Source organism: Sinohyriopsis cumingii, chromosome 13 (assembly GCF_028554795.1).
Source record: "Sinohyriopsis cumingii isolate HCF-2022 chromosome 13, ASM2855479v2, whole genome shotgun sequence".
Taxonomy (NCBI): Eukaryota; Metazoa; Mollusca; class Bivalvia; order Unionida; family Unionidae; genus Sinohyriopsis; species Sinohyriopsis cumingii.
The window spans coordinates 2,579,909-2,604,999 of NC_142973.1; the positions used below are offsets into that span (position 1 = coordinate 2,579,909).

Genomic DNA, 25,091 nt, shown 5'->3' on the forward strand with positions numbered 1-25,091 from the left:
ACACATGCTAAATTGGAATGATCCCCAGTTTACAGTGCAAATTATACACAGTATATATTACTACACATGTAGTTACATGTGCTAAATTGGAATGATCCCCAGTTTACAGTGCAAATTATACACAGTATATATCTCCTTTAGTCCAGTAGAGAAAAAACAAAGTACAGATCTATCACTGTTGATACTTAAATATACATCTGTATAAAGTTGGACTGTATCATATCCGCCATACCAGTAAGGATACAGTTTTCAAGTATCATGTGGTTTGGCATGTAGTTCATTCTTCATATGTCCTCTGGACAAGGGCCATGACCTGGGGGTCCCTTTGTTCCCTGTCACCAGCTGGTATGAAAATGATTTAAGTCCACGATTGCCCTATTGATCTTGCTGTTAATGTCTTATTGATTGATTTTTAATAAAAACCAAATCTGTCAGCTGATAATTTTTTATATCATGACACTTATTTCTTGCTTTTTGTTAATGATAATAATAGTGATAAGTCTTTATTTTCAGTCTAGAAAGCTCATCTCATTGGAGACTTTCTATTACAAGTATTGTCAGTTGTTACAGTTTTAGTGATGATGCAAGGACCTTTATGGATAAACGGAGAATTACTTTGAAAGTTAAAGTTTCAGTACAACTAAGCTCCCACTTAATCAGTTATTTGATACGGTACAAGTGTCCTTTCACAAGGTTAGTGACACTGAGTATTTATAGAAGGGATGAAGAAGTTTAAATCACATTCATCCAGAAAATCATAAACACATTTCATTATTTGGCTAGCCAAGACTTATCGTAACACTGGCCACCATGTATAGCCTGTCTTGTGCTGAAAAATGGCACTAAACCCTACAACAACAACTAATCCTAACATAACCATGCAGTACCATACATACTCACCTAAAAGTTGAGTCAACCTGCAAAAAACAAATATCCTTATCTTCTATAGCATATTGCACCCGCAGATCAGGTCTATGCTGTTTGTTCTACTGATTGCTCCCAACCAACTGCACACAGCCAGATTTGCTGGCACATTATGTGAAGGCAGATCTGGGTCTGTGCAGTTTGCAGTTGGATTTGACTTATAAGTGAGTGTATACAGTAATTGATTAAAACTAAAACGTTAACAAATTGAGAGATAGAGAGATCCATTAAGGAAAGATAATCATGAGAAAATATGATGGCTTTTGTATTCTTATTGCGATAAATTTTTTATCATTGTGTTTAATATCTATTTGAAAATTATAATCTGAAAAAAATTCTTAAGGCTTCAGAAATGAATTTTAATGTATGGTTTAGCTTGTATATAGAATATATGACCCTGCTTTGAATATTTTCACTGAATCAGCCATATACAAAAGAATCATGTAACAGTCAGCTTAAAAGAACTAAATAAGAGAGTTTTCTCTACTTGTGCATTATCGAGCAGCAATATCCACAAAAAAAAATCTGTGTACAGATAACATGCCACAAAATGAAATTTTAATTTTCACTAGCACATTTTCAAAATGCCACAAAATATGAAGTTCTAATTTTCACTAGCACATTTTCAGTATGCCACAAAATGAAGTTTAATATTCACATTTTCGAAACAAGCACTTGGAAACAAATTCACTAAAGACTTGACCATTAATTCTAAACTTTGCAGTGACATTTCTGTAAAAGTTCAAATTCCTAGATTATTACTTGAAACAAATTAATTTTCAACATGTTGCATTGAATACTTAATAATAAATTGAGGCCTTTCATGTATAAAAAAACCCATGTATTTTCCACGTCGCAGCCATTTTGGATTTTACTCATGAGATCTTTTCATGTGACAGGACCATAAGACAAAATATTAGATCATTTATGTGAAAACTAAAAGTATTGATTAATTTAAAATAAATTCAAACATTATTTTTCTTTTACAGTATATTTCCTCATTTGAATATGTTTACTTGACCTTTATATAGTCCATAGATGTTCAAGAAATAGAGTGTACAGTAGAATGTGTACCATATTTTGTTGTGCAAGAATTTTGTGCTGTCTGGTGTTTTGTTTCTCCCCTCAGTTTGCCTTAGACATCCAAGGCTTTGTCTCTTCTTGACAGAATAGGCTGAGGTTCTGATATCAAATATATGTGAGATAAATATGTCAGAAGTGAGTCAGTGACACAGTATTACTATCTGTACTTGCTTATAAGTCAAGTGAAACTGCAAACTACAAAGATCCTGTCTTGCTGTAGCACAATGCACTTGCCGATCAGGATTTCTGTTGTTTGTTCTATTGATTACTCCAAACAAACAGCACAGACCCAAATCTGTTGGTGCATTGTGTGATGGCAGATCTGGGTGTTTCTGTGCAGTTTGCAGTTGGACTCAACTTATAAACAAGTATGTATGATAGACTTTGATAGAAACTAGAATGTTCATTCCATATTGGGTTTTTATCAGCATGTACATCAAAAACCTTCTCTGTACTATAAAAATCTCTTTTAAGAATGATCCTGTGTTGCTTCAGACTTGTATTCTTTGGTATGTGTATATTTAAAAGTCTTTCCATTCTATTTTCACTAAGTTTCTAAATCATCTACTCTTACGTCACCTTGCACATTATTATTCAGTAAAAAAAACTGGGCATCAGAGTATGTTATTATGAGCACAGAGATCTGTGGTTGTAACATTTTTTGGCAAGTAAAGATCCAAATCAGTAATAAAAATTAGAAACACGAGGGGACCCATTTTTGAGCCCATTTGAAACACCTTATTGTGCAAGTTGATTGCATTACAGTATGGCCAATTTAATTAATTTAATTTGGATATATTGATTGTATATATCCAGAATTAGCCATACCAATGTAAGCCTGACATTTGTACAACAGGACTGATATTTTTTTAACCAGCTATAAAATGCCAAACATGGACATTGGGGCTGGTCTTCTAAACATAAGAAACTCATATTTAAATTGATAAATAAGTGTGTTAACTGAAACCCATACGCTGGTCATATCTTCATCTTATACATGAGGGGTATACATTGCAATAGGCTCTTTGCTCTTTCAGTAAGTTAATTACTATCTTAGATAGGGGGTACTTAATCAATTTCTGACGGTTTACCTTTATCAGCTTTGGTTATATATTATTACAGTGAACTTTTTCAATGAAAATCTTTGGAAATGTCATTTTCACTAGTTGAGGTTTCGATGTGATAAACCTATCTACACCTTGGCGTATCCAGCAGATATTTCTGTGCTTTGGATCTGTGAATTTTATTGGATGAGTTGGCAAGCCACTGCATCCAATCAAAATTATGTTGTTCAGTTTTGAACACTGTTCCTACATGATCGAGAAAAGGGGAGCACTTAACTTGAATGGACTGATAATAAGCAATTTTCCACTGCTGGTCTGTGTTTGCACAAATACCTTTCACTCAAAATGGACCTGTAATATCTTCCCTCTGGTACATAGTCATGCTTTCGATATTAAACTTATAAAGTATCCATTTTTGGTCAGTTGCCTCCACCATTTTCGGCCGATGTACAATGCACCATGATAGTGGATAGGTGGCATTACATACTAAGGGAGGCAACTCATGAAATCCAATAGATGTCGCTAGGACAAAGCACCAATATATCTGTTTGATCTGCCAAGGTGTAGATAGGGTTTTCACATTGGTACCTTGGCTAACGAAGATGTGGAATGGTGTAAAATCCTTGAACTCAAATCTTACAAGAGATGACATAGGCAGAATGTTAGAGGGAAATGAAAGAACTTAAATCAAACAAACTAAGAGGATTAAAGTGGGGATCCCACAAAATGTGAATTTTGTTTCGTCAGATGGTAAGAAAATGTCAACATTGTCATTGAATAATTGGACCAAAGATCTCTGCAACATTCCAAATTTTACAGACAATGATGTTTACAGTTATTTAGTTTTGACAATGAATTCAAAGTGGCAGTTGAAGAGTGAAGTGTTTTATGACAAGACTGGCACATCCACATTGTTGAATTTAACAATGTTTCTGAGGAATATTCACTTTGTTATATGAGATATAAGGTGTCCAAACAGTAACAAGGAGGAGAACCCTGATTATAATGTATGGGTCAGTCTGTCCAATGTCCAAACAGTAACAAGAAGGAGAACCCTGATTATAATGTATGGGTTAGTCTGTCCAAAGTCACTGACAGTGTGAATTCTGCAGATTGCAAGTGTACACTTGGGTAATTATTTAATTTGAATTTCTGGTTTTGAGATTTTTAAGTTGTTCCCATGTTAACTAAATAAATGGACATATTTTACATTTCTACAAAATGCTGACAGATTCACTAATGAAAGAAATGAATATTCAAATACCAATATTCTGTTCAACTATACCCAACAGTTGCAAAACTCATATTTTGGTCCTTATGTTGGGCCCCAATGCAAAGCTTACTGACGGGCCCTGCCTAATCTATAGTGTAAGAAACACAATTTGTGGGCTCCGATGCTTTGCATACTCTTGCTGTTAATGGTGGCTATAATGCCCCTAATTCCCCCTAAACGTACTTCTATTTGCATCTTTGGATATTAATTTTAGTTCTTTATTTCCTGGATTTACCTGTACTAGGCATGCATAATTAATATTCACCGACTAACTTGAATTTGCTGTCGTGAGGTCTCTGTGGTCATGGCACTATTACTGTCATTGCTTCGACTATAGTTTTTTATGTGCTGATGTAATATTAAACATGAATCAACAATTAACCAGTCATTTGTCATCTCTATTATCTGTCTTTCAGCTCTTGACCTGATTGTTGTTGCAACCTGATTTTCAGGTTTATCTTTTTAGCTTTCATTTTCTTTATCTTGACTTTTTATTACATATTGCTTACCCATTATCCACAGATATTGCTCTCAAGGGAGACTAGCAGTAACGATTAAATTATTTCATGGTTCCAGCTAATAAAAAGTAAGCTACTGACTGACACGATCGATTGGTTACAGAAAATTGGAATGAGATTAACATCATTTAATGTGCCTGTATCAGTTTATAATGACTCTAAGGAGAATAAGGTCAGAAAATCTAGTATCCAAGTTGGCTGTCTTAAATTCATCAACCAGTAATTGAATTGATTATTGATTGATTTTACTGGAATAACTTTTAACATGGTATCTTTTGTCTTAGAATAATTCTTTATTTTACCAGGTGTTGGCTGAAAGGGAAAGAAATAAAATTGTAATGTAAAAAAGGTGACTTTTACAAGATCCATGTTTGGTGTTGAACTGTTACCAAACTGTCATCCATGTTGACACATAATTATGCCAGTGAATCAGTATCTTAGCAATTTATTTTTGCATAGAAAATTAATTGAACAAAATGAACACCTGATCAGCCCATGTGTCTTACAGAATGGCTGATCCAAATTTACTCACTTCATATGTCTACAGGAATTGAACTACATGGACCCCTGATCAGTTCTAATGTCTTATGCAATGGCAAATCCAGATTTACTCACTTTACGTGTCTACAGGAATTGAACTACATGGACCCCTGATCAGTTCTAATGTCTTATGCAATGGCAAATCCAGATTTACTCACTTTACGTGTCTACAGGAATTGAACAACATGGACCCCTGATCAGTTCTAATGTCTTATGCAATGGCAAATCCAGATTTACTCACTTTACGTGTCTACAGGAATTGAACTACATGGACCCCTGATCAGTTCTAATGTCTTATGCAATGGCAAATCCAGATTTACTCACTTTACGTGTCTACAGGAATTGAACAACATGGACCCCTGATCAGTTCTAATGTCTTATGCAATGGCAAATCCAGATTTACTCACTTTACGTGTCTGCAGGAATTGAACAACATGGACCCCTGATCAGTTCTAATGTCTTATGCAATGGCAAATCCAGATTTACTCACTTTACGTGTCTACAGGAATTGAACTACATGGTCCCCTGATCAGTTCTAATGTCTTAAGAAGTGGCAAATCCAGATTTACTCACTTTACATGTCTACAGGAATTGAACTACATGGACCCCTGATCAGTTCTAATGTCTTATGCAATGGCAAATCCAGATTTACTCACTTTACGTGTCTACAGGAATTGAACAACATGGACCCCTGATCAGTTCTAATGTCTTATGCAATGGCAAATCCAGATTTACTCACTTTACGTGTCTGCAGGAATTGAACAACATGGACCCCTGATCAGTTCTAATGTCTTATGCAATGGCAAATCCAGATTTACTCACTTTACGTGTCTACAGGAATTGAACTACATGGTCCCCTGATCAGTTCTAATGTCTTAAGAAGTGGCAAATCCAGATTTACTCACTTTACATATCTACAGGAATTGAACTACATGGACCCCTGATCAGTTCTAATGTCTTATGCAATGGCAAATCCAGATTTACTCACTTTACGTGTCTACAGGAATTGAACTGCATGGTCCCCTGATCAGTTCTAATGTCTTATGCAATGACAAATCCAGATTTACTCACTTTACGTGTCTACAGGAATTGAACTACATGGACCCCTGATCAGTTCTAATGTCTTATTTAATGGCAAATCCAGATTTACTCACTTCACATGTCTACAGGAATTGAACTACATGGACCCCTGATCAGTTCTAATGTCTTATGCAATGGCAAATCCAGATTTACTCACTTTACGTGTCTACAGGAATTGAACTACGTGGACCCCTGATCAGTTCTAATGTCTTATGCAATGGCAAATCCAGATTTACTCACTTTACGTGTCTACAGGAATTGAACTACATGGACCCCTGATCAGTTCTAATGTCTTATTTAATGGCAAATCCAGATTTACTCACTTTACGTGTCTACAGGAATTGAACTACATGGACCCCTGATCAATTCTAATGTCTTATGCAATGGCAAATCCAGATTTACTTACTTTACGTGTCTACAGGAATTGAACTACATGGTCCCCTGATCAGTTCTAATGTCTTATGCAATGGCAAATCCAGATTTACTCACTTTACGTGTCTACAGGAATTGAACTACATGGACCCCTGATCAGTTCTAATGTCTTATACAATGGCAAATCCAGATTTACTCACTTTACGTGTCTACAGGAATTGAACAACATGGACCCCTGATCAGTTCTAATGTCTTATGCAATGGCAAATCCAGATTTACTCACTTTACATGTCTACAGGAATTGAACAACATGGACCCCTGATCAGTTCTAATGTCTTATGCAATGGCAAATCCAGATTTACTCACTTTACGTGTCTACAGGAATTGAACAACATGGACCCCTGATCAGTTCTAATGTCTTATGCAATGGCAAATCCAGATATACTCACTTTACGTGTCTACAGGAATTGAACTACATGGTCCCCTGATCAGTTCTAATGTCTTATGCAATGGCAAATCCAGATTTACTCACTTTACGTGTCCTCATGAAAAGACTGCTTCTGTCAGTGGCTGAATCTCTTTTGTTTTTTTAGGCCGGAAGTTTAAACTCCAAATAATAATGATAATACATTCAGATATTGCATGTGTATACATGTAACTTGAAACGGAAAAAGAGCTGAATTTATAATTTCCCATTGAGAATCACGGTTAGCTCTGGGTATGTGCAGTTTGCTGGGAGTAATCATTAGAGCAAACAACATAGACCCTGATCTACAGGTGTATTATGTTACAGCAGATCAGGATCTTTGTTGTTTGCAGCATGGCCTGACTTATAAGTGAGTAAATATGGTACTTGCATGTTATGACATATAGGAGAGTACATTATGTCTATTCTACATCGCTGCATGCACATGTTGTGTCATTGATAGTCAACATATTGTGCAGTGACAAGTAGGTTGGAATGCCCTGCCCTTGGAGACATCAGAGTGGCCAACCCAAAATGGTCTGGTGGCAGAATTCAAACTTGCATCTTTCAGGTTGGACTGTCACTGTACAGCAACCGTTGTATACGTAGCACATATTTGGTGTGGTCTGTTACTAAGATTCCTTTAAGGGTCTTAGAATTTGAATCCAGTCTCTCAGGTGGTAGAGGGGTTTGGGACTTGTGAAAAGGAGCAACTGAAAAAATTTCAAACCTTTTGGTGTGGGTTTATATTTTAAAATGACGGTTATCTGTTGATACTTATTTCTTTCTTTTTTCTAAAATTAGATATTTGATATCGCTAAATACAGTTTATGTTGAGGTCTTGAAGCTCCTTTTTATATGGTGGTGATAATTTGTTCATTTAATTTTATTGAAGTACTTGAAATTTTGCATGCAGCTTTCAATCATTTTTTTTCAGAATTTCATGTTGGTTCACCTTGTTTTCTTATAAGTGATAGATTTTTGGTTTTGTCCTGAATTACCATTTTATTCTTAGTTTTGTTACTATGGTCCCATAACAGATGCAAATCTTCATGTTTGATTGTAGGTCAAGAACACTATTATGGCAGTGATTTTGAACTTGATTTGCTGGTAAAGATCACACTCATGCAGTCTTTCATTTGTATCCTGTCTCTAATAAAACAATTTACAGCCCCTGTTATCAGTTTGCCTGATAATTTTGGCCTTGAGCTGGTTTGACAAATGTAACAAAAATAGCTACAGAGTTATTAAAATGGAATAGAGAAATATGTTTTTATGTACCATTACAATATCTTTTTTAATAACAAAAATTATTCTATCAAACTGATGTGAATTAATGTACCTGTTTTAGCATCACAAAATTAATATTTAAAAAACAAGAACTTGAAGGAAGGATGGTGGCCAATACTAATGTGGATAGATATGGTGGTACTGTATGGGGAGCACTATATGTTATTTGTTAAGTGGAGGGTGGCTTGAAAAAACTTTCTTTAATACAAATTTGCAAACAGTTTGTCAGAAGAGGAGATATTGGATTGGCTGTTATTATCAGGCATAACATGGACTTTGCATAAAATAGTGACAGAGCTGCTGTATAAACTATAACACTGATTGCATTGAGCATTTATGTACAGTCCGATATGGTAGGAGACCATAGAGAGATGAAGTACAGTATACACATGTATTAATGATAATTGGATAACACTTTTATACAGTTAGGTATGGTAAGAAGCACAGAAGAACTCCATGTACTATACAAGGATTTTTACAAATCCTTTACATGTTCTGTCAGTGATTTTAATCCAACTGTCAGATTATGATCTAGATTAATAGCATTGTGTAGCCTGGATTACTGTTATTCAGGTGAAAGAAAGCTATTTTTGACTGATCAGAACAGTTAGAACTGTCCATCAAAATAATGCTGTAGAATTAATGTACATTTTGTATGCAGTTGATTTGTGAAGGTTTTAAAGTAAAATTAAGAATTATTTATGCCCAGTCTAAATTCATTTATGATCTTCTAACTCAGCAACAGAAAAAAGTAGGAATTTACCTCTAACCAATCGGACAAATTTCTGTAAAATTGTCTAAAATTCTGACATTTTCTTGTATGTTAAATTCCAGGTAAATTGTGTATAGCTTATCTTGCTCTACTTAATTTTCATTTTGACTGTGTCATATTGAACAAGATCTTTTCAAATCTGTCATATTGAACAAGATCTTTTCAAATCAGGGGCTGTTAATCCACTCTGTTCCACATCATAGTGGAAAGAAGGACAACCCAGGATTATTGAAGCTGATTGAATAAGGGATTGCTTACTGAGAGTTAGTAATCATAATACGAATACAGGCTTGCACACAGTTGTGCATGCCAAGGAAATTAATACTTTTCTTTGAAAGCTTACTTTAAATTATATCACAGTACACATACATTTACTTCCTTGGTTGTTTGACCATGATAATATTTTCATTACTACTAACTCTCAAACCACCAAGACAATCTGATAATTCTTCATTCATTTTTTGAAACTTCATGTGAGAATGGTCTCAACATGGGATAAATGTTCTCATTAAAATTTCTTGTCTAAACAATATTACCATTGTTCACAAATGTTTATCTCAGGTTGAAATCTCACACCAAAACTGAAGCAGGACTTGAGAACAAAGCTTGTACAGCGCAAAAGTTGAAAGGACAAATTGTGCAGAGGATATCTTTGTAAATTTTTACTGTTGAAGCAGTTTCAAAGGAGAACATAAAAAATGTTTTCTTAGCATTTAGGCAATCTAGAGAAAAGTTGCCACAAAATAATGTCAAAGTTCCTGTAACTTAATCCTTTTTATGTTCTACATAACAGTTTGTGTATGACACTGTTCACGGATCAGGCATTACAGCCATGTTGTATGGTGAGTGCAATAATTGGTACAAAGTTCAATGCAACCTGTTGTTATGAATTGGCCCATTAGTTCTACTGACTGCCAGGTACTTTGTTATGAAAAGAATTTGACTAGCCATATGTCACCTGGGCAAAGCATTGCCATCTATTTATAAATGATTTTAAGTCAAGTCAGACTGCAAACAACAGAGATCCTGATCTGCCTTAGCATAATGTTCATGCTAGTCTGGGTCTATATTGTTTGTTTTACTGATTACTCATAAGGAACTGCACAGACCCAGATCTGCCAGCACATCATGCGATGGCAGACCTGGGTCTGCACGGTTTTCAGTTGGATTGATCTTGTGAGTATGTATAGTACATTGTGTGTGTGTGTGTGTGTGTGTGTGTGTGTGTTCTCTGACATATCAAGATATAATTTATCTTTGTGAATTTGATACTTTGGGATCCATTTTAAAGACAATGTTTGGTTCATCATAACCAATTACTCATTGTTTGTAATTGTTTGTTTTCTTTATTTTTCATGGACAATGCCATTTTATTAACAATTAAGTTGCTTGTATCTTATAAAGATAAATGGTTTACTGGCATATTTGTTTTGTTGCCTGGCTGCACCTTGGTTGAACTAAACATTGTAAGCCTTTATAATTGGAATCTGTTTTTTACATTGAAAGCTGAACATTTAAAAACAAACAATATCTTCCATCCTTTTTATTTCTTGTTCAGCTTTTCTGACCAATCTTCTCTTATATTGGCTAATTGTTACAGCACTAATATATTGACAGGAGTAAGGTGGGGTTTGGACAAGGGTAGGCAGGACCTTTACAGTAATCATCCTGTAGTGGAAGAAGCATATACAGTTCTTTCATATAATCATGTATGCAGTCTGTGTTGGATTCAGTAAAGTGCACTTTCCCCAATGATTGGTATATAGACATAAATTGGTGATTAAAATTTCATCTGTACACATACGCCTCTCATTTCAAATCAAATTTAATTCAAATCTAGTGGGTTTGTACATTTAGCTGAGTTTGAACTTACACTTGCAAGTTGGTTTAGATTCACCTCAAGCCGTTTGTTAGTTGTGTTCCATTTTTTTGTGTAGGGGGGGGTGAGTGGTTAAGTGATAGTTAGCAAGGTGATGGGTGCTGTTTCAGTTTTCCTCCTTGGAACAAATTATAATACTTTAACCTGTTACATATGTGCCATTATATTAACATGCATCTGAACACTGTGTCTGTATGTGTACACGCACACACAAACACAAACACATACACTATATATATATATATATATATATATATATATATATATATATATATATATATATATATATATATTCCACTATACATTGGCACACTAGCTTAGTATTTATTTTTAGTACATGACTAGGTTAAAGTGGGAATATGGTGTGACAGCTTGGGATTAATTTAGTACTACGTGTTTCATTGTGCCAAGAATAGTACGGCGTCATCTGGACTGTGGATAAAGTGAATTTTTTTCCAGCTTCAGGTAGGTTCACTGTGAAGGGCCCTCAAGGCTACATATGTACAAACCCTTTTGGATAGTGACCTCTTGTTAGTAGGGTTGCCACGCTTTACTTGTTGTTTTCAGTAGTAGAATGTAGTTTTCCATTTCAAGTTATTGTGTCAAATTTCTTAAAGACTTGTGTGCCTTACTTTGGTGCTCTTCAGGTGGGAACCATATTTGTTTGAACCTGCTCGATCAGCTGATTTTAAGGGTCATCAAATGAGATGTAATGATTAATCACTTTGATATTTGTGATTGTTCTGGAAGTTCTCACAATGTGTATACGGTTTATTAAAACTGCAAGATGGGAGAGGATTGTGACTTTATAGCTGGATGATTTCATATATGTTCTAAATCTTGATTACTAGTAGGCAGTCTCTCTTACATGACTATGGTCTGTTAAAAAGGTGTGTATGTGTGTGCGTAGATCATGCTTTTCATTCATTGAATCGGGTAGGATTTCTTTCCTATGACCATCATGCAGTGGAACACCTATGCAAATCAGTTCACATTATGACTTGGATGCATTTGCATGTTCAGTTGATATACATTTAGTTGGTTAAAGTGCTTTAGTAGCTGAAGTCTGTTGAAGTAGGAGCAAGGAAACGAAGTTAACCTAATTGTTTTCTTCAAACATTTTTAGCGTGATTATTTACATTTGATTAAAAAAAAGTAATGCTATTTCAACTGACTTTTCTACCAACTGAAATGTGTATTTATCAGTGGACTTGACCACTTGCTTGTGTCAGGCTTTTATACCATCAGGAAAAAACTGTCAGAGTATGTAAGTATAGTCAAACTAAAGCAGTTAGACTTTATGGAACAGAGCCAATAATGGATGCCAAGGTTATGAGTCGACAAGACATGTTCTGCTTGTGTACCTCACCTGATCAGAAGAACAGTTGTTTCTTTCAAGAATGCCATGCTAATGGTCATCTTGTTCATAATGTGACCAGAGAAAAATGATATGTTGCAAGTTAAAGCCACATTTGGTTTTCACTTCATCAAAATTTCATCCAGTGTTACATTCATCAGTCTTGCCTATTATTATTTGGGTTGGTGGATGAATCGGGTCAGATTCCTGACTGAGGTCTCCATGCTTGCACCTGACCCCCACTACTATTGGTTCACCAATTCATCAGATTCCAGTCTATTCTTCATTTGGAGTTGCAGGGCATAGTTGTCCAGGTAACTATTGGGGCTGAATCATTACTCCACATCAACAACCTAGAAATGAAAGTTTTTTTCAAACATTTCTGGTGTTGCTTAAGGGTGCATCAGCAGAGTAAGGTGTTGATGTGTTATTGTCTTCTCTGACAACAATTCCATTATGGTGTATCTCCATCGTCAAGGAGGCTCACAAGCCCTTTTCTTTGCATAGAAGTCTGGTACCTCCTCCACTTGGTCGCCTCAAAGAAATCACCCTCAGATTTGGCCACATTTTTAGGATGAATGTTTTACCAGTCTGTCCAGGTCTTGCAAAACAGTCCCTGTGGAATGGACTCTTTACTGCTCTGTAACAGAGTCCCTTTTCTCAATATGGGGAAAGTCTCTGGTGGACTTGTTTGCAACCAGGCTCAACAACAGACTTCCATTGTATGTCTATCCAGTATTGCACCAGATAGAATGTACATTGGATGTATTCAGCTTCCAGTGGGATCATATGTTCCTGTATACATTTCTCACTTTTATGACTGTAACCTCAAGTTCTGATAGGCTGCATTTGTTAGCACTTTTTGATTCTGTATTTCTGATCCAACTTTGATCACACTTGGAATATATGCCTGTATCATCAGGATCACATGTGAATTTGATTATTTGTGAGATCCATTCATACTGATGAGGTAATCTTGCATCAGATTTTATATTTCTGATATGATTTTGATCTCAAACTTGGAATATGTTCGTTATTTGTTGAATGTATGCTTGTCTTCCTCTTTTTTATCTTTTTTATTGTTAATATTAATTCTAAATAATGATTACTACATAATGATGAAATCATTGTTAGTTTAGTGCATGAAACCTGCTTCAGCAAATTGGCTAATTGCCCAGTGTGTGCTAAGATAAATATGTGCCAGCATTGTTATTCATTTAATTTCAGAGAAAATACTGTTTTCTCTGAAATGCATAGTTTTTGTTTTCTTGGAATATGTGTGAAAATTAATCTGTACTAAAATGTCCACATTTAAAGTCTCAGTGCACAAATAATAGTACATTTACAGTGTTGTTTTCTTACCAACAATGTCACTAGTAATAGTACATTTACAGTGTTGTTTTCTTACCAACAATGGCACTAACAGTAGTACATTTACAGTGCTTTTTTCTTACCAACAATGGCACTAATATTAGTACATTTACAGTGTTGTTTTCTTACCAACAATGGCACAAATATTACTACATTTACAGTGTTGTTTTCTTACCAACAATGGCACTAATAATAGTACATTTACAGTGCTTTTTCTTACCAACAATGGCACTAATATTAGTACATTTACAGCATTGTTTTCTTACCAACAATGGCACTAATATTAGTACATTTACAGTGCTTTTTCTTACCAACAATGGCACTAGTATTACTATATTTACAGTGTTGTTTTCTTACCAATAATGGCACTCTAAGCCATTGAAGAATTACAAAAGATATCTCAGTTTTTGCACCATACTAGTTTTAGTAGATGGAATAAGAAAAAAAGCTACGTTGATAAGTGGGAAGTATTAAGGAAAAAGTCTACCAGTTCTGGAGTACATCTGGAGGATTTCATTTATAATGATGGCATTAAGTGCTTGTAGATAACAGGGCAACTGATTTTTGTTTGTTTTGTATGCCAAGTTTCAGTGCATTTATGTTATGATATTGTCTGTCCATCCTTTTGTCTGTTACAAATTTTATTTGTCCAAAATTACTGGATTTGTCCACTATCTACTGTTACTTACAATACGTGGTGGATGGTTTGCATATATAAAGAAGAGCCTTTTGATTTTCCTGTCAAAAGATCAAGGTCACTGTGGCTGAAAAATGAAAAGTGGTTTGCATACCATCTTTACTTACCAAACTTTTTGGATAGCTTGCACATGAGATAAGGAATTATATAAATTTTGGAATGAAAGGTAAAGTTCCCTGTCGCTTAAAAGAATTATTTCTGGCCAATAATTTAAGTTTTTTGGAATCTACAGCTACCAGCTTTGTGGATGGCTTGCACTTGGTACGTAAAAAGCTATTGATTTTGTGGCCAAAGAAACAAAGGTCAGGGTTACTGTGACTGAAAGAAGCAAATGGTTTTTCATCAGCTTACGTTACTGAAGTTTATGGCTAGCTTGTATTTGGGGTTAAAAAAAAGAAAGAGAAGCCTATCAATTGGAGTCAAAAGGGCAAAGGTCAAGGTTACTGTGACAGCACAATAACATTAGTTCTGCATTATATATAACTGGACCAAACTTTGTGACTGACTTGTACTTGGGATAAGGAAGAAGCCTACTGAGTTTAGAGTTATAAATAAGTAAATAACAAGTTCAATGTGACTGAAAGAATAAATGTTTTCTATACAATAACATAATTTTTACATCACATACCAAATTTTGTACATGGATTGCACCTTGTTTAAGGAAGAAGCCCATCAAGTTTGGGGTCAAGGAATCAAAGATCCAGGCCACTGACTGAAAGAGAAAAAATTGTTTCTACAGACAGATTTTAGACTGTTAAGCGGGCCTGTAACATTACCATTCATGATACATTTTTTCCCTGAAGGATAACATAATTAGTTTATTGTGATTTAGCCACAGTCAGAAAAGAAATATTGTTTTGCATGAGTGTAGTCTCTGCCTGTCCTAGACTCTTTCCAGTCTCTTGTTTTGCATGAGTGTAGTGTCTGCCTGTCCTAGACTCTTTCAAGTCTCTTGTTTGCATGGGTGTAGACTCTGCCTGTCCTAGACTCTTTCCAGTCTCTTGTTTTGCATGATTGTAGTCTCTGTCTGTCCTAGACTCTTTCCAATCTCTTGTTTTGCATGGGTGTAGTCTCTGCCTGTCCTAGACTCTTTCCAGTCTCTTGTTATGTATCATTGAGCCAGGTTACAGTCTTTGGTTTTTTTTAATACAAATTCAGATGGTTGCATTTGTTAATACTGCACTAGCTAAACCTTTTGCTGTGTATATGGATCAGAACCCATTTAGTGGAGGGGGTAGGTAGGTGAAGAACAAAATAGTGATGAAAATACATGAATATTTCAAGAAGAAAATGTACCAAAATAAGCATTTTTATCAGACTAACTTTTCTATTGACATGTTAAGGGAAAAATTTAAGTTGATGTGTGTGTGTGTGATCTGAATTTTTAATGTATCTGTAAAAAAAATTCAGTCATATTGCTACGATGTCTGCAGTGTGGCAGTTTATAGTGATGCCCAACACTGGGGCATCATGCTGCAGACATGTAGCATGAGATCTCACCTAGTCACATTATCCTAACACCAGACCGACTAACCTGTCAATGCTGAGTGCCTAGCGAGGCAGCTGCTAGTACCATTTTTAAAGTCTTTGGTATGACTCTGCCAGGGTTCGAACCTGTGACCTCCCACATTCGAGGCAGATGCTCTCACCACTCTGCCACTGAAGTGGTCGATATATTTTTGGCAAAATAGGAGCAAGAAAGACTGCAATGATTCCTTCTTTTCCCCTTAAAATTAAGCAGGGACTGGTTGTATTGTATTGCAGTTTCTTTAAATTTACTTTGTTTTCCTTAATTAAATTCCAGATTTGCACCAGTAAATTAAAAATCCTTACACCAAGCTCTTCATAAGGCCATTACTTATTTAAAACTGATTATAAAGACTTATAGCCATTCACTCTGACAAGTAACGACTGGATCATGTCATATAATAATTGATGTGTTTAAACTCCTTCAAGTTTACACATTGTTTCACAGCTGCCATGACACCTAATTCATTTGCATTGATTTTAGTTTCATGGACCTGTGTTCACTCATCTACTATATATGCATTTTTTACATGTATGTATTGCTTACTATTTCATATTCTTTCTTGTTCCAACTAGAGCATGACAATCATGATAAGTCTCATTTGAAAATCAAATATTTTGTACTGTATGTACTAGCTTATAAGTAGAGTCCACTGAAAACAACACAGATCCCAATCTGATAATGTGCAGGCAGGTCAGGGTCTATGTTGTTTGTTTGACTGTTTGATCCTAACAGACTGCATTGTCCCAGATCTTTGGAGTGCAGTATGTGTTGGCAGGTATTGGTCAATGCAGTCTATAGTTGGACTCAACTTACAAGTGAGTATATATGTTACACATGTACTTGTTTCCCCATATGGCTCAGTGTTAGTCAGAATGATGATAAATTGTATTGCATTTTCAATTTTAGCTTAAGAATAAAAAAATTTACCCTAGTGATTGCGAGGTATTATTATTCAGAAAACCTGAACAAACAGTTGCTAACCAAGTTGCTGGTTTATATGTTTGATATTTAAAAAAAGCAGTTGTTTACATAATTCTTTTGCAGTGTAAATTTAGAAACCATAGTTGCGTACCTTAAGTAATCCACATGTAATCTGATTATGAATAAATATATGCATGTTTTTCATTCGTAAATGATCAGAGAATTTAGGTAGCATATCCGACATTTCTAACAATGTATCTACAGTGTGTCAGAACATGTTAACCATCTTCTACAGCTTTTATATTGGTTTTTATCTTCTTTATTTTTTAAAAAAAAGAATGATTAGAAATCTCCAATATTTGCTTTGATTCTTATTCCTTTTTGGGATGTTCACTTGACACATTATCACACTGATTTGAGTAAGAAAATAATGAGCACATTCAATTTTGTTCAGATGGTGTCCTGTAACTCATTGTTTATCCTAGTAAAAGTCATTTTGACAGTTCTTTGACTGGAATTGGCTTCCTTGAATACAGCATACTTTGTTTTTTACAACTTGGTTTTCTTTATTTTCAGAGTCGACACTCCAAAATGGCCACAGTAGGGGAAAATGTACAAATAAGTAACCACACCATCGACAAAGTGACAAAAGCCAAAGTCACTTTAGAAAATTACTATTCCAATCTCATAGCTCAGCATGAGGAAAGAGAAACCAGGTAAATTAAATTTGCTTGCATAATATGAAAGGCAAGAAAAATAATAAAAGCAGTAGATACGTTTTAATAAACCCACATTGGTTTTGAGATTACTTTGACATCTGTGTGCTCATCGATTCCTTCATCTATTTTCATATCCTGGATTAACGTCCAGGTTTTGATGTTTAACCTTGTTTTAAAGTTTGAGATTAACCTCCGTGTTAAAGTTTTTATTTTACATAGCTGTGCTCGTTAAATAGATTAATCTCAGATCTTAATGTAGGTTTGATGAAGACCAATATGGCCTTCAATTCACCAATCAGGTTACAGCTGTCCATTAAAGTGAAGCATAATTCAGACCATACTATTAACTCTTCCAAAAATGACATGCAAATCTTGTTATCATTACTCCTCCTGGAAGGATGGTCCTGTCAGCAGAAAGACTTGTTGAGATATCTAGTTGGTTGTAAATGAAAACAGTGTAGATGTAACATCCAGTGTGGTTACAATGGGAGCCATAATGAAAATCAATGTTATTACTACTACATCTGAATGGAAAGTCATATTAATATGGGGTTTTCATCGGTGATGCCAATCTTATATCAAATATGACTGCTGTGGTGACCGTCTTAATGTGAAAGGTCATAGGTTCAGTCCCTGGCTGAGTCATACCAAAGACTTACAAAAATGGTACTAACAGCTGCCTCACTTGGCGCTCAGCATTAAGAGGTTAGTGTTAGGACTGGTTGGCCTGGTATCAGGATAATGTGACTGGGTGGGACATCATGCTACATGTCTGCGGCATGATGCCCCAGTGCTAGACATCACTATAAACTGTCACACTGCAGAAATCGTAGTGATGTGACTGAAAAATTGTTAAAGCTACGTTAAAAATCCAACTCACACACACACACTTCATCTTAAAGAATGTTTTATTTCTAAGGGATATCAGAAATGGTTTGAAAAATCAGTAGTTAAAAAGAAGTAACGGTCTTTTGTTGGATTTCCTCCATGTGGAACATAGGATATTTCCTGAAACATTAGATACATGTGTAAAAATGTATAAATATAACCTTTCATATGCTGTACATGCATTGGGTTCAGCTATGGCAGACTGACCTGAAGATGGATACAATTCGACACAGCTAGTGGCATTTTGGGTGTTATTTTAACCCATTTAACAGGATTGGAAGGTGACAGAGACCAGTGTTGTTTGTTAAATAGGCATGGTTGTTAGTGGATTCGTCTCATACATAAAGTGTTAAATTGTTGAACTTCAGGAGTTAATAATGTAGGCAGTTATGATGATACAAGACCATCAGACCTTTATGCGGCAAGGACTTCTTTTCAAACCCACCTTAACATATTAATTATGTTACATCGCTGCTCTCTGCAAAGAGTTCTTGTGTGGCCCAAAAACTGTGCAAGTCTTGGTTATTGTTTTGAAACTTTGCCCAGTTTTAACGATGGATTGACAAGTGTTCTATCTAGGATGCGTAATTGCATGAATCACTGCTAAGTCTATGTGAAATCTGCATAGCGACAATCTAAAGAAACCTGTAGCATTTATAAATATTAATTAGCTCAGTCAGATCAGTCAAATGCTTTATGTCTAGGTCAGCTGCCAAATTCAAGCACTTATTATAGTATTCTTCTGCCCCACCGGTACTCTGTACCCACCATTTGATTTTAAAAATGGAAGGCATAAAAGATATTAAAAAAAGCACAGAACTTTGTCATTTTTTAATTAAATTATAATTTCTAACCTGATTGTTGCCATGGTGTCCCTTACACAGTCATGTTGTTTGCATTTCAAATAGGACAGAAATTTTCTCAACTTTTTCCTACATCATAGAGCATCTTTAGGAAAGCAGCTGCTGGGTATCTTTTCGCAAGGATAGCAATTATTTGGTGAAATTTGTCCTTAATGACCCATATACACCCTGCTTGGCATATTTGGAGATCTATATTGGCATCTGTCCACATTTTCACATCTTAACTTGCCATGGATCAGATATCCACTTGATTTATCATCTTGTATTAAGTGGATTGATGACCCTTGGCCAGCAAAGATGGCATTGTTATTGCTTTGTTGTGATCTTTTAGATTTATGAAGTTAAAAATCAGGTAGCAAAACTTAATGCTACTCATTTATAATTACCATGTAGTCTCACTTAGAAGTCAAGCTCAACTGCAAAACCGCATATACCCAGATGTGCTGGTGCATTATGTGCCAGCAGAACTGGGTCTGTGTAGTTTGTTAGGAGTACTCATTAGAGCAAACAACATAGACCCTGATCTGCAGGTGCATTATGCTACAGCAGATCAGGATCTTTGTTGTTTGCAGACTTACAAGTGAGTATATAGAGTATATATACAAGAGTATCAATTAAACAGTTAATTCATCAGCACTTTAATGGCATCTGGATAGCATTCAAAATAGAGGGTTCGGTGGAATCTCTCTCTCATAAAACAAAAAATAATAAATTTAGTTGGAAATTTTAAGTGAGTCTGTGGTACACATGGTTTTTGAAATCACAATTTTCCTTTATGAAATATTTCATCAGGTTTGCAACCTATATTCTGCATTATTTTGCATTTGTTGATGACGAAGGACACAAATATGGCTTGTCGGATGTATTATGTAACCCGCTGTGATCCTTCAGTGAAAGTTTGGCAATCATTAACCACATATATCATTCGTGGCAAAAAAAATGTTTGACGGATTTGAATTGCAGCCTATTGGTTTTCTTGGGATCAGCATACTTCCTTAATCAGCTCAATGACTCATTGAAACTTGTCATAGTTCATAACCTTGATAGCATGTAAAACTGAAGTGCCTTTATGCATTTAATTGCAGTGAAATTGCAAATCAAGACAAGTCATTGGTTGCATGGCTAGAAAGAACAAGTGTCAGTCTGTACTGCATGTATTTAGGTGGGTGTGGTGTTTTTATAACAGGAGAAATAGGATCTTGCTTTACCTGTAAAATATGCCTTTCTTGCTGAGAAAAAATATATTCTAAAACTGAAAAAGGGGAGATTTCTAAATATGGGGAGATTATTGAAGTTAAGAAAAGTAGGGCTTGAAAATATTTTGCATTCAGTACAGTTTTAGAAATCCGGCAATAATGTATCCTGCTGACCATCTCAAATATTTATAATTTTCACATATTGCTCTATACCCCCACCCACCCTTTATGGACAACACCCAATGCTACCTCCACAGACTGTGATCTGAGGGTCTTAACTTAAAACTTGATGCATGCATTATTATCCTTCACCCAACAAAATTGGGTACCGCCCCGGTGGTCTAGTGGTTAGAGCATCTGCCTCGGATGCGGGAGGCCGTGGGTTCGATCCCTGGCTGAGTCATACCAAAGACTACAAAAATGGTACTAACAGCTGCCTTGTTTGACAATTCTCCACTTGCATCAAATGGCCAAGTTTGTTTTGCATGACAAGAGTAAGGTACACAGTAATGATGGGTAAATATTACATAACTAAAATTAGTTCTACCCACTGTATTTCTGTTGAAAGTGAGTCTTTCACCAATTCTTTTAGTAATGAGTATTTTTTTTTACAAGTGAATGTTTAGTATCCGTACATAAAGTAGACAAACCATATTGTGACAGTGTAGACAAACCATATTGTGACAGTGTAGACAAACCATATTGCAACAGTGTAGACAAACCATATTGTGACAGTATAGACAAACCATATTGTGACAGTGTAGACAAACCATATTGTGACAGTGTAGACAAACCATATTGTGACAGTGTTTTCTTCCTGTTAAGTTGATTATTTTATTGTTGATATTTGTTTGTGAAATGTAAAACTCCAGTTTTTGCAAATTTTCTTTAGTCTTGAGTCTTACGTTTTTAGCTTTACTGGTCATAGACCAGAACTGCTTATTGAGTGGCCTGTTCTCCATCTCCCTGGTAGCACAATGCTATTTTTATCGTTACTGCTAAACTACTTGGAGGAAGTGAAAGATGGCCTTGAAACTTTGTACGCACATTCATCCCAAGGTCTGTTTGGTTCTAAATAAAATTGGTCTTTTGCAGACATCCAATATGACCAATACATCAGCCATCTTGAAAATTCTTGTCATTGATATATCTGAATGGATGGTCATATCAATATGAGGTTTTCACTGAAAGACTTACGTCTAGTAGGTCCTAAATGAAAATGGTGCCGATCTGATGTCCACTATTACTGTATGGCATATGTCAGACACATTTTATGATGCCTTGTTGGTCATAAATGAAAATGCTCCCACTTGGGTATCTAGTGTGGCCACCACAGCTGCCATCTTGAAAATCTTGTTTCTGCTACTCCTTGTGAATGAATCATCAAATGAATGGTTTTTTGTTTTTTTTACTAAAGGATGTCGTATAAAGTCTGGTTTGTCCTGAATGAAAATGGTGCAGATCTAACATCAGTACGGTGACCACTATATGGTCAACACAGCAGCTACCTTGAAAATCATATTGCTACTTCTTTAAAAGGAAAGTCAGGTCAACACTGGGTTTTCACCAGAAGACTTATTATGATGTCACATTTGTACATGAGTGAATGTAAATAAATGAATAAAAATGGTGCCCATCTTGATAGCCAGTTTAGCTGTGATGGCAGCCATCTTGAAAATCTTGTTGTTGCTACTGCAATTTGGGGTTTTCACCAGAAAAATAATTATGTTACCTAGTTAATCTTAAATGAAAATAGTGCTGATCAAACCACAAAAAGGGATGCAGTGGCAGTAGTCTTGTAAATTGTATTATTGCAACTCCTTCTAAATGGTACGTCATATCAGTATGGAGTTTTCACCAGAAGACTTCTTACAGCATCTAGTTGCTCCTGGATCAAAATAGTGCTGATCTCACATCCAGATTTCTTTTGCTATTTAGTTTGTCCTATAAGGTAATTGTGCCCTGCTGATATGCATTAGGCTGCCACCATGAACATATTGAAGTATTTGTCACTAATTCTCATGTCACATTAGCATGGGATTTTCATCAAAACTTTTTGAATAGTGTCTAGATTGTCCTAAATGAAAATGGTACAAAACTTGAACCCTGTATGATTGTCACTGGCTAATTTGAAAATCTTATTGCTCAAAAATATTATACATGGTTTCAAAACTCAACAGTTAAAAAAAGATAGACCTTATCTGTTAATCAGTAGGCAAAACATAGTACTTAGGAGATTTCTTGTTCAACATTAGTGGATAACATGTGTTGAACTCTTCCTTTTTTCAGGTATCGCCTCCTCGAACAGTCCATGGAGGAAGAAGGTCTAACGGCAGAACAGGTAATTCTTTGTACATTTCAGCTGCTATTGACCATCTGACATCACAATCGTTAGAAATCTTGATAATTTAAAATTTCATATTCAGGTAATGCACTGCATATCCTTGGTCACTACACCATTTGTTTTGCACTGCATGAATGCTTTAAAACATCTTAATTTGTGTCTTCACTTACATTTGGAAGGCATGACAGTGTTTTGTTCAAATCGGAAGTTGTGCAAGTGCATTGTGCAGAGAAAAATCTTATTTAGGACAAGTCTAATTCCAGGGGGAGCAGAAATAACTAACAACACATCTATCACATTGTACTTAATGCACATGCAAACAACTGCTTCAGCTACGAACACGTCTGACATTGAAAATTAAATTAATGACAACACTTGTTCTACAATAAAGGCTATAGCAACAACAATAATGTCACGACTTCTGATGCATACATACACACATATCCCTAATTCTGTATATAGTAACTATTAACATCAGCAATATTCCTACACATTTCCTACCTTACAAATTATAAACGACACATAAAAATATAAATGCCTAATTATACATGCACGAGGTCAACAATGTCTAGCTCTGCACAATCCATAACTATATATTCAGATACAAACAATTACAAGGTCTAACAACTCACTATTAAATGCAGTTCTGCACCACGATGCAACATCATAGCAGATTACACCATCCACTTCGATTTTGTCATAGCAACTTAATACATTAATCTTGAATATTGCTAATTCATTAAATACTACATTACGACTTGTTTATAATTAAGCTAAACATGGAAGATTAAATTTCTACTAAATTAAATGCACATAATAACGCATAAATCTTACGACAGCTAGTTCAGGAAGTGACAGATTTGGGTGAAGATATTTTGTCTTAGAAGCCTTGTTCCAATCTCATCTGAAGTTCCTAGAACTACCTTCCTGTCCTTTTTAACAATCACAAATCTTCGGCACATGGAATGCAGTCTTGTGTCTCTAATTTCCCTGTGATCTGCTCTCTTCAATGTCCAGACATGCGCTGATTCTTTTACCATGGATTAAACAGAATAATGTCTGGCTGCGTGAGAAACCTGCCCAAAATTTGACTATCTTAGTTCTGATTGGTCACCGATGGTCTCTTTGTAAACTTCTCTGGGGGGTCACACTGAGGACAGATAGTTTCTTTGTTTCAGAATCGGTCTAAAGTCGTAACATTATATAACACGTATTGACATTACCCAAAGTACTTCGAATTACGAATTCTATCAGAAGACATTTATAAACATGAGCAGGAATTGTTAACAAATTTTCTCACACAACATGACAATATTTAATGTGATTGTTTTGTGAATTATTTTTTTTTACCATGGGGGGAAAAGTGCTAGCGTTGGCAAAGAGAAACAGTGACATTTGGCTGATTGGAAACATACATTTTGGTTTTTGCCTAATAGAAGCTTTAACCAAAGCAAAACACAAAACTGTTTAGATCTACTGAATCCATCTCAGAAAAATAAAAATCTAGAAGTGTGATACCATTTTTCATTACATATCATGAACATACAAACAAAGCACTAGATTGTAAGACCTTTAATTGCAGCTTTTGCATGAAAATGGATAAATGTAAAATCTTTAGATGCACATTTACAAACCTTATATATACTTCATATGTTAAGAGGTCATTGCACCACACAAAATGTTATTTACTTACTCATCTGCCATCTGTGTGGTAAACAATATGTTGGTGAGACTAAAATGGAGAATCATAGAACACCTCAGGGATATGCATAATAAAAAAGATAACCCAGTGTCAATACACTTTAACCTACCAGACCACAACATAAACTGCACTCAGTATCGGACAATAGAAATCATCCAGTCTGATCCAGAGCTCTCTAGTAGCAACAGTAATTGGAAAGATAGAGAACTTTAAATGGATACACCAATTATACTCTACAGCT

General features: G+C 35.4%; 1 protein-coding gene across 2 annotated transcripts in view; it reads left to right on the plus strand.

Moving 5' to 3' along the window:
• The window catches only part of LOC149784851 (serine/threonine-protein kinase tricornered-like), a 163,849-nt gene that overhangs the window by 23,180 nt on the left and 115,578 nt on the right, over positions 1-25,091 (plus strand). Inside the window, exons 1-3 of one of the 2 annotated variants that reach the window (XM_089978420.1) lie at positions 11,649-11,726; positions 17,715-17,854; positions 23,094-23,145. In XM_089978420.1, coding sequence (XP_089834546.1) covers positions 17,730-17,854; positions 23,094-23,145 — 177 coding nt within the window. In that variant the 5' untranslated portion in view covers positions 11,649-11,726; positions 17,715-17,729. Of the gene's footprint in view, positions 1-11,648; positions 11,727-17,714; positions 17,855-23,093; positions 23,146-25,091 lie in introns of those variants that run through there. The other variant, XM_089978419.1, reaches the window with a different exon arrangement.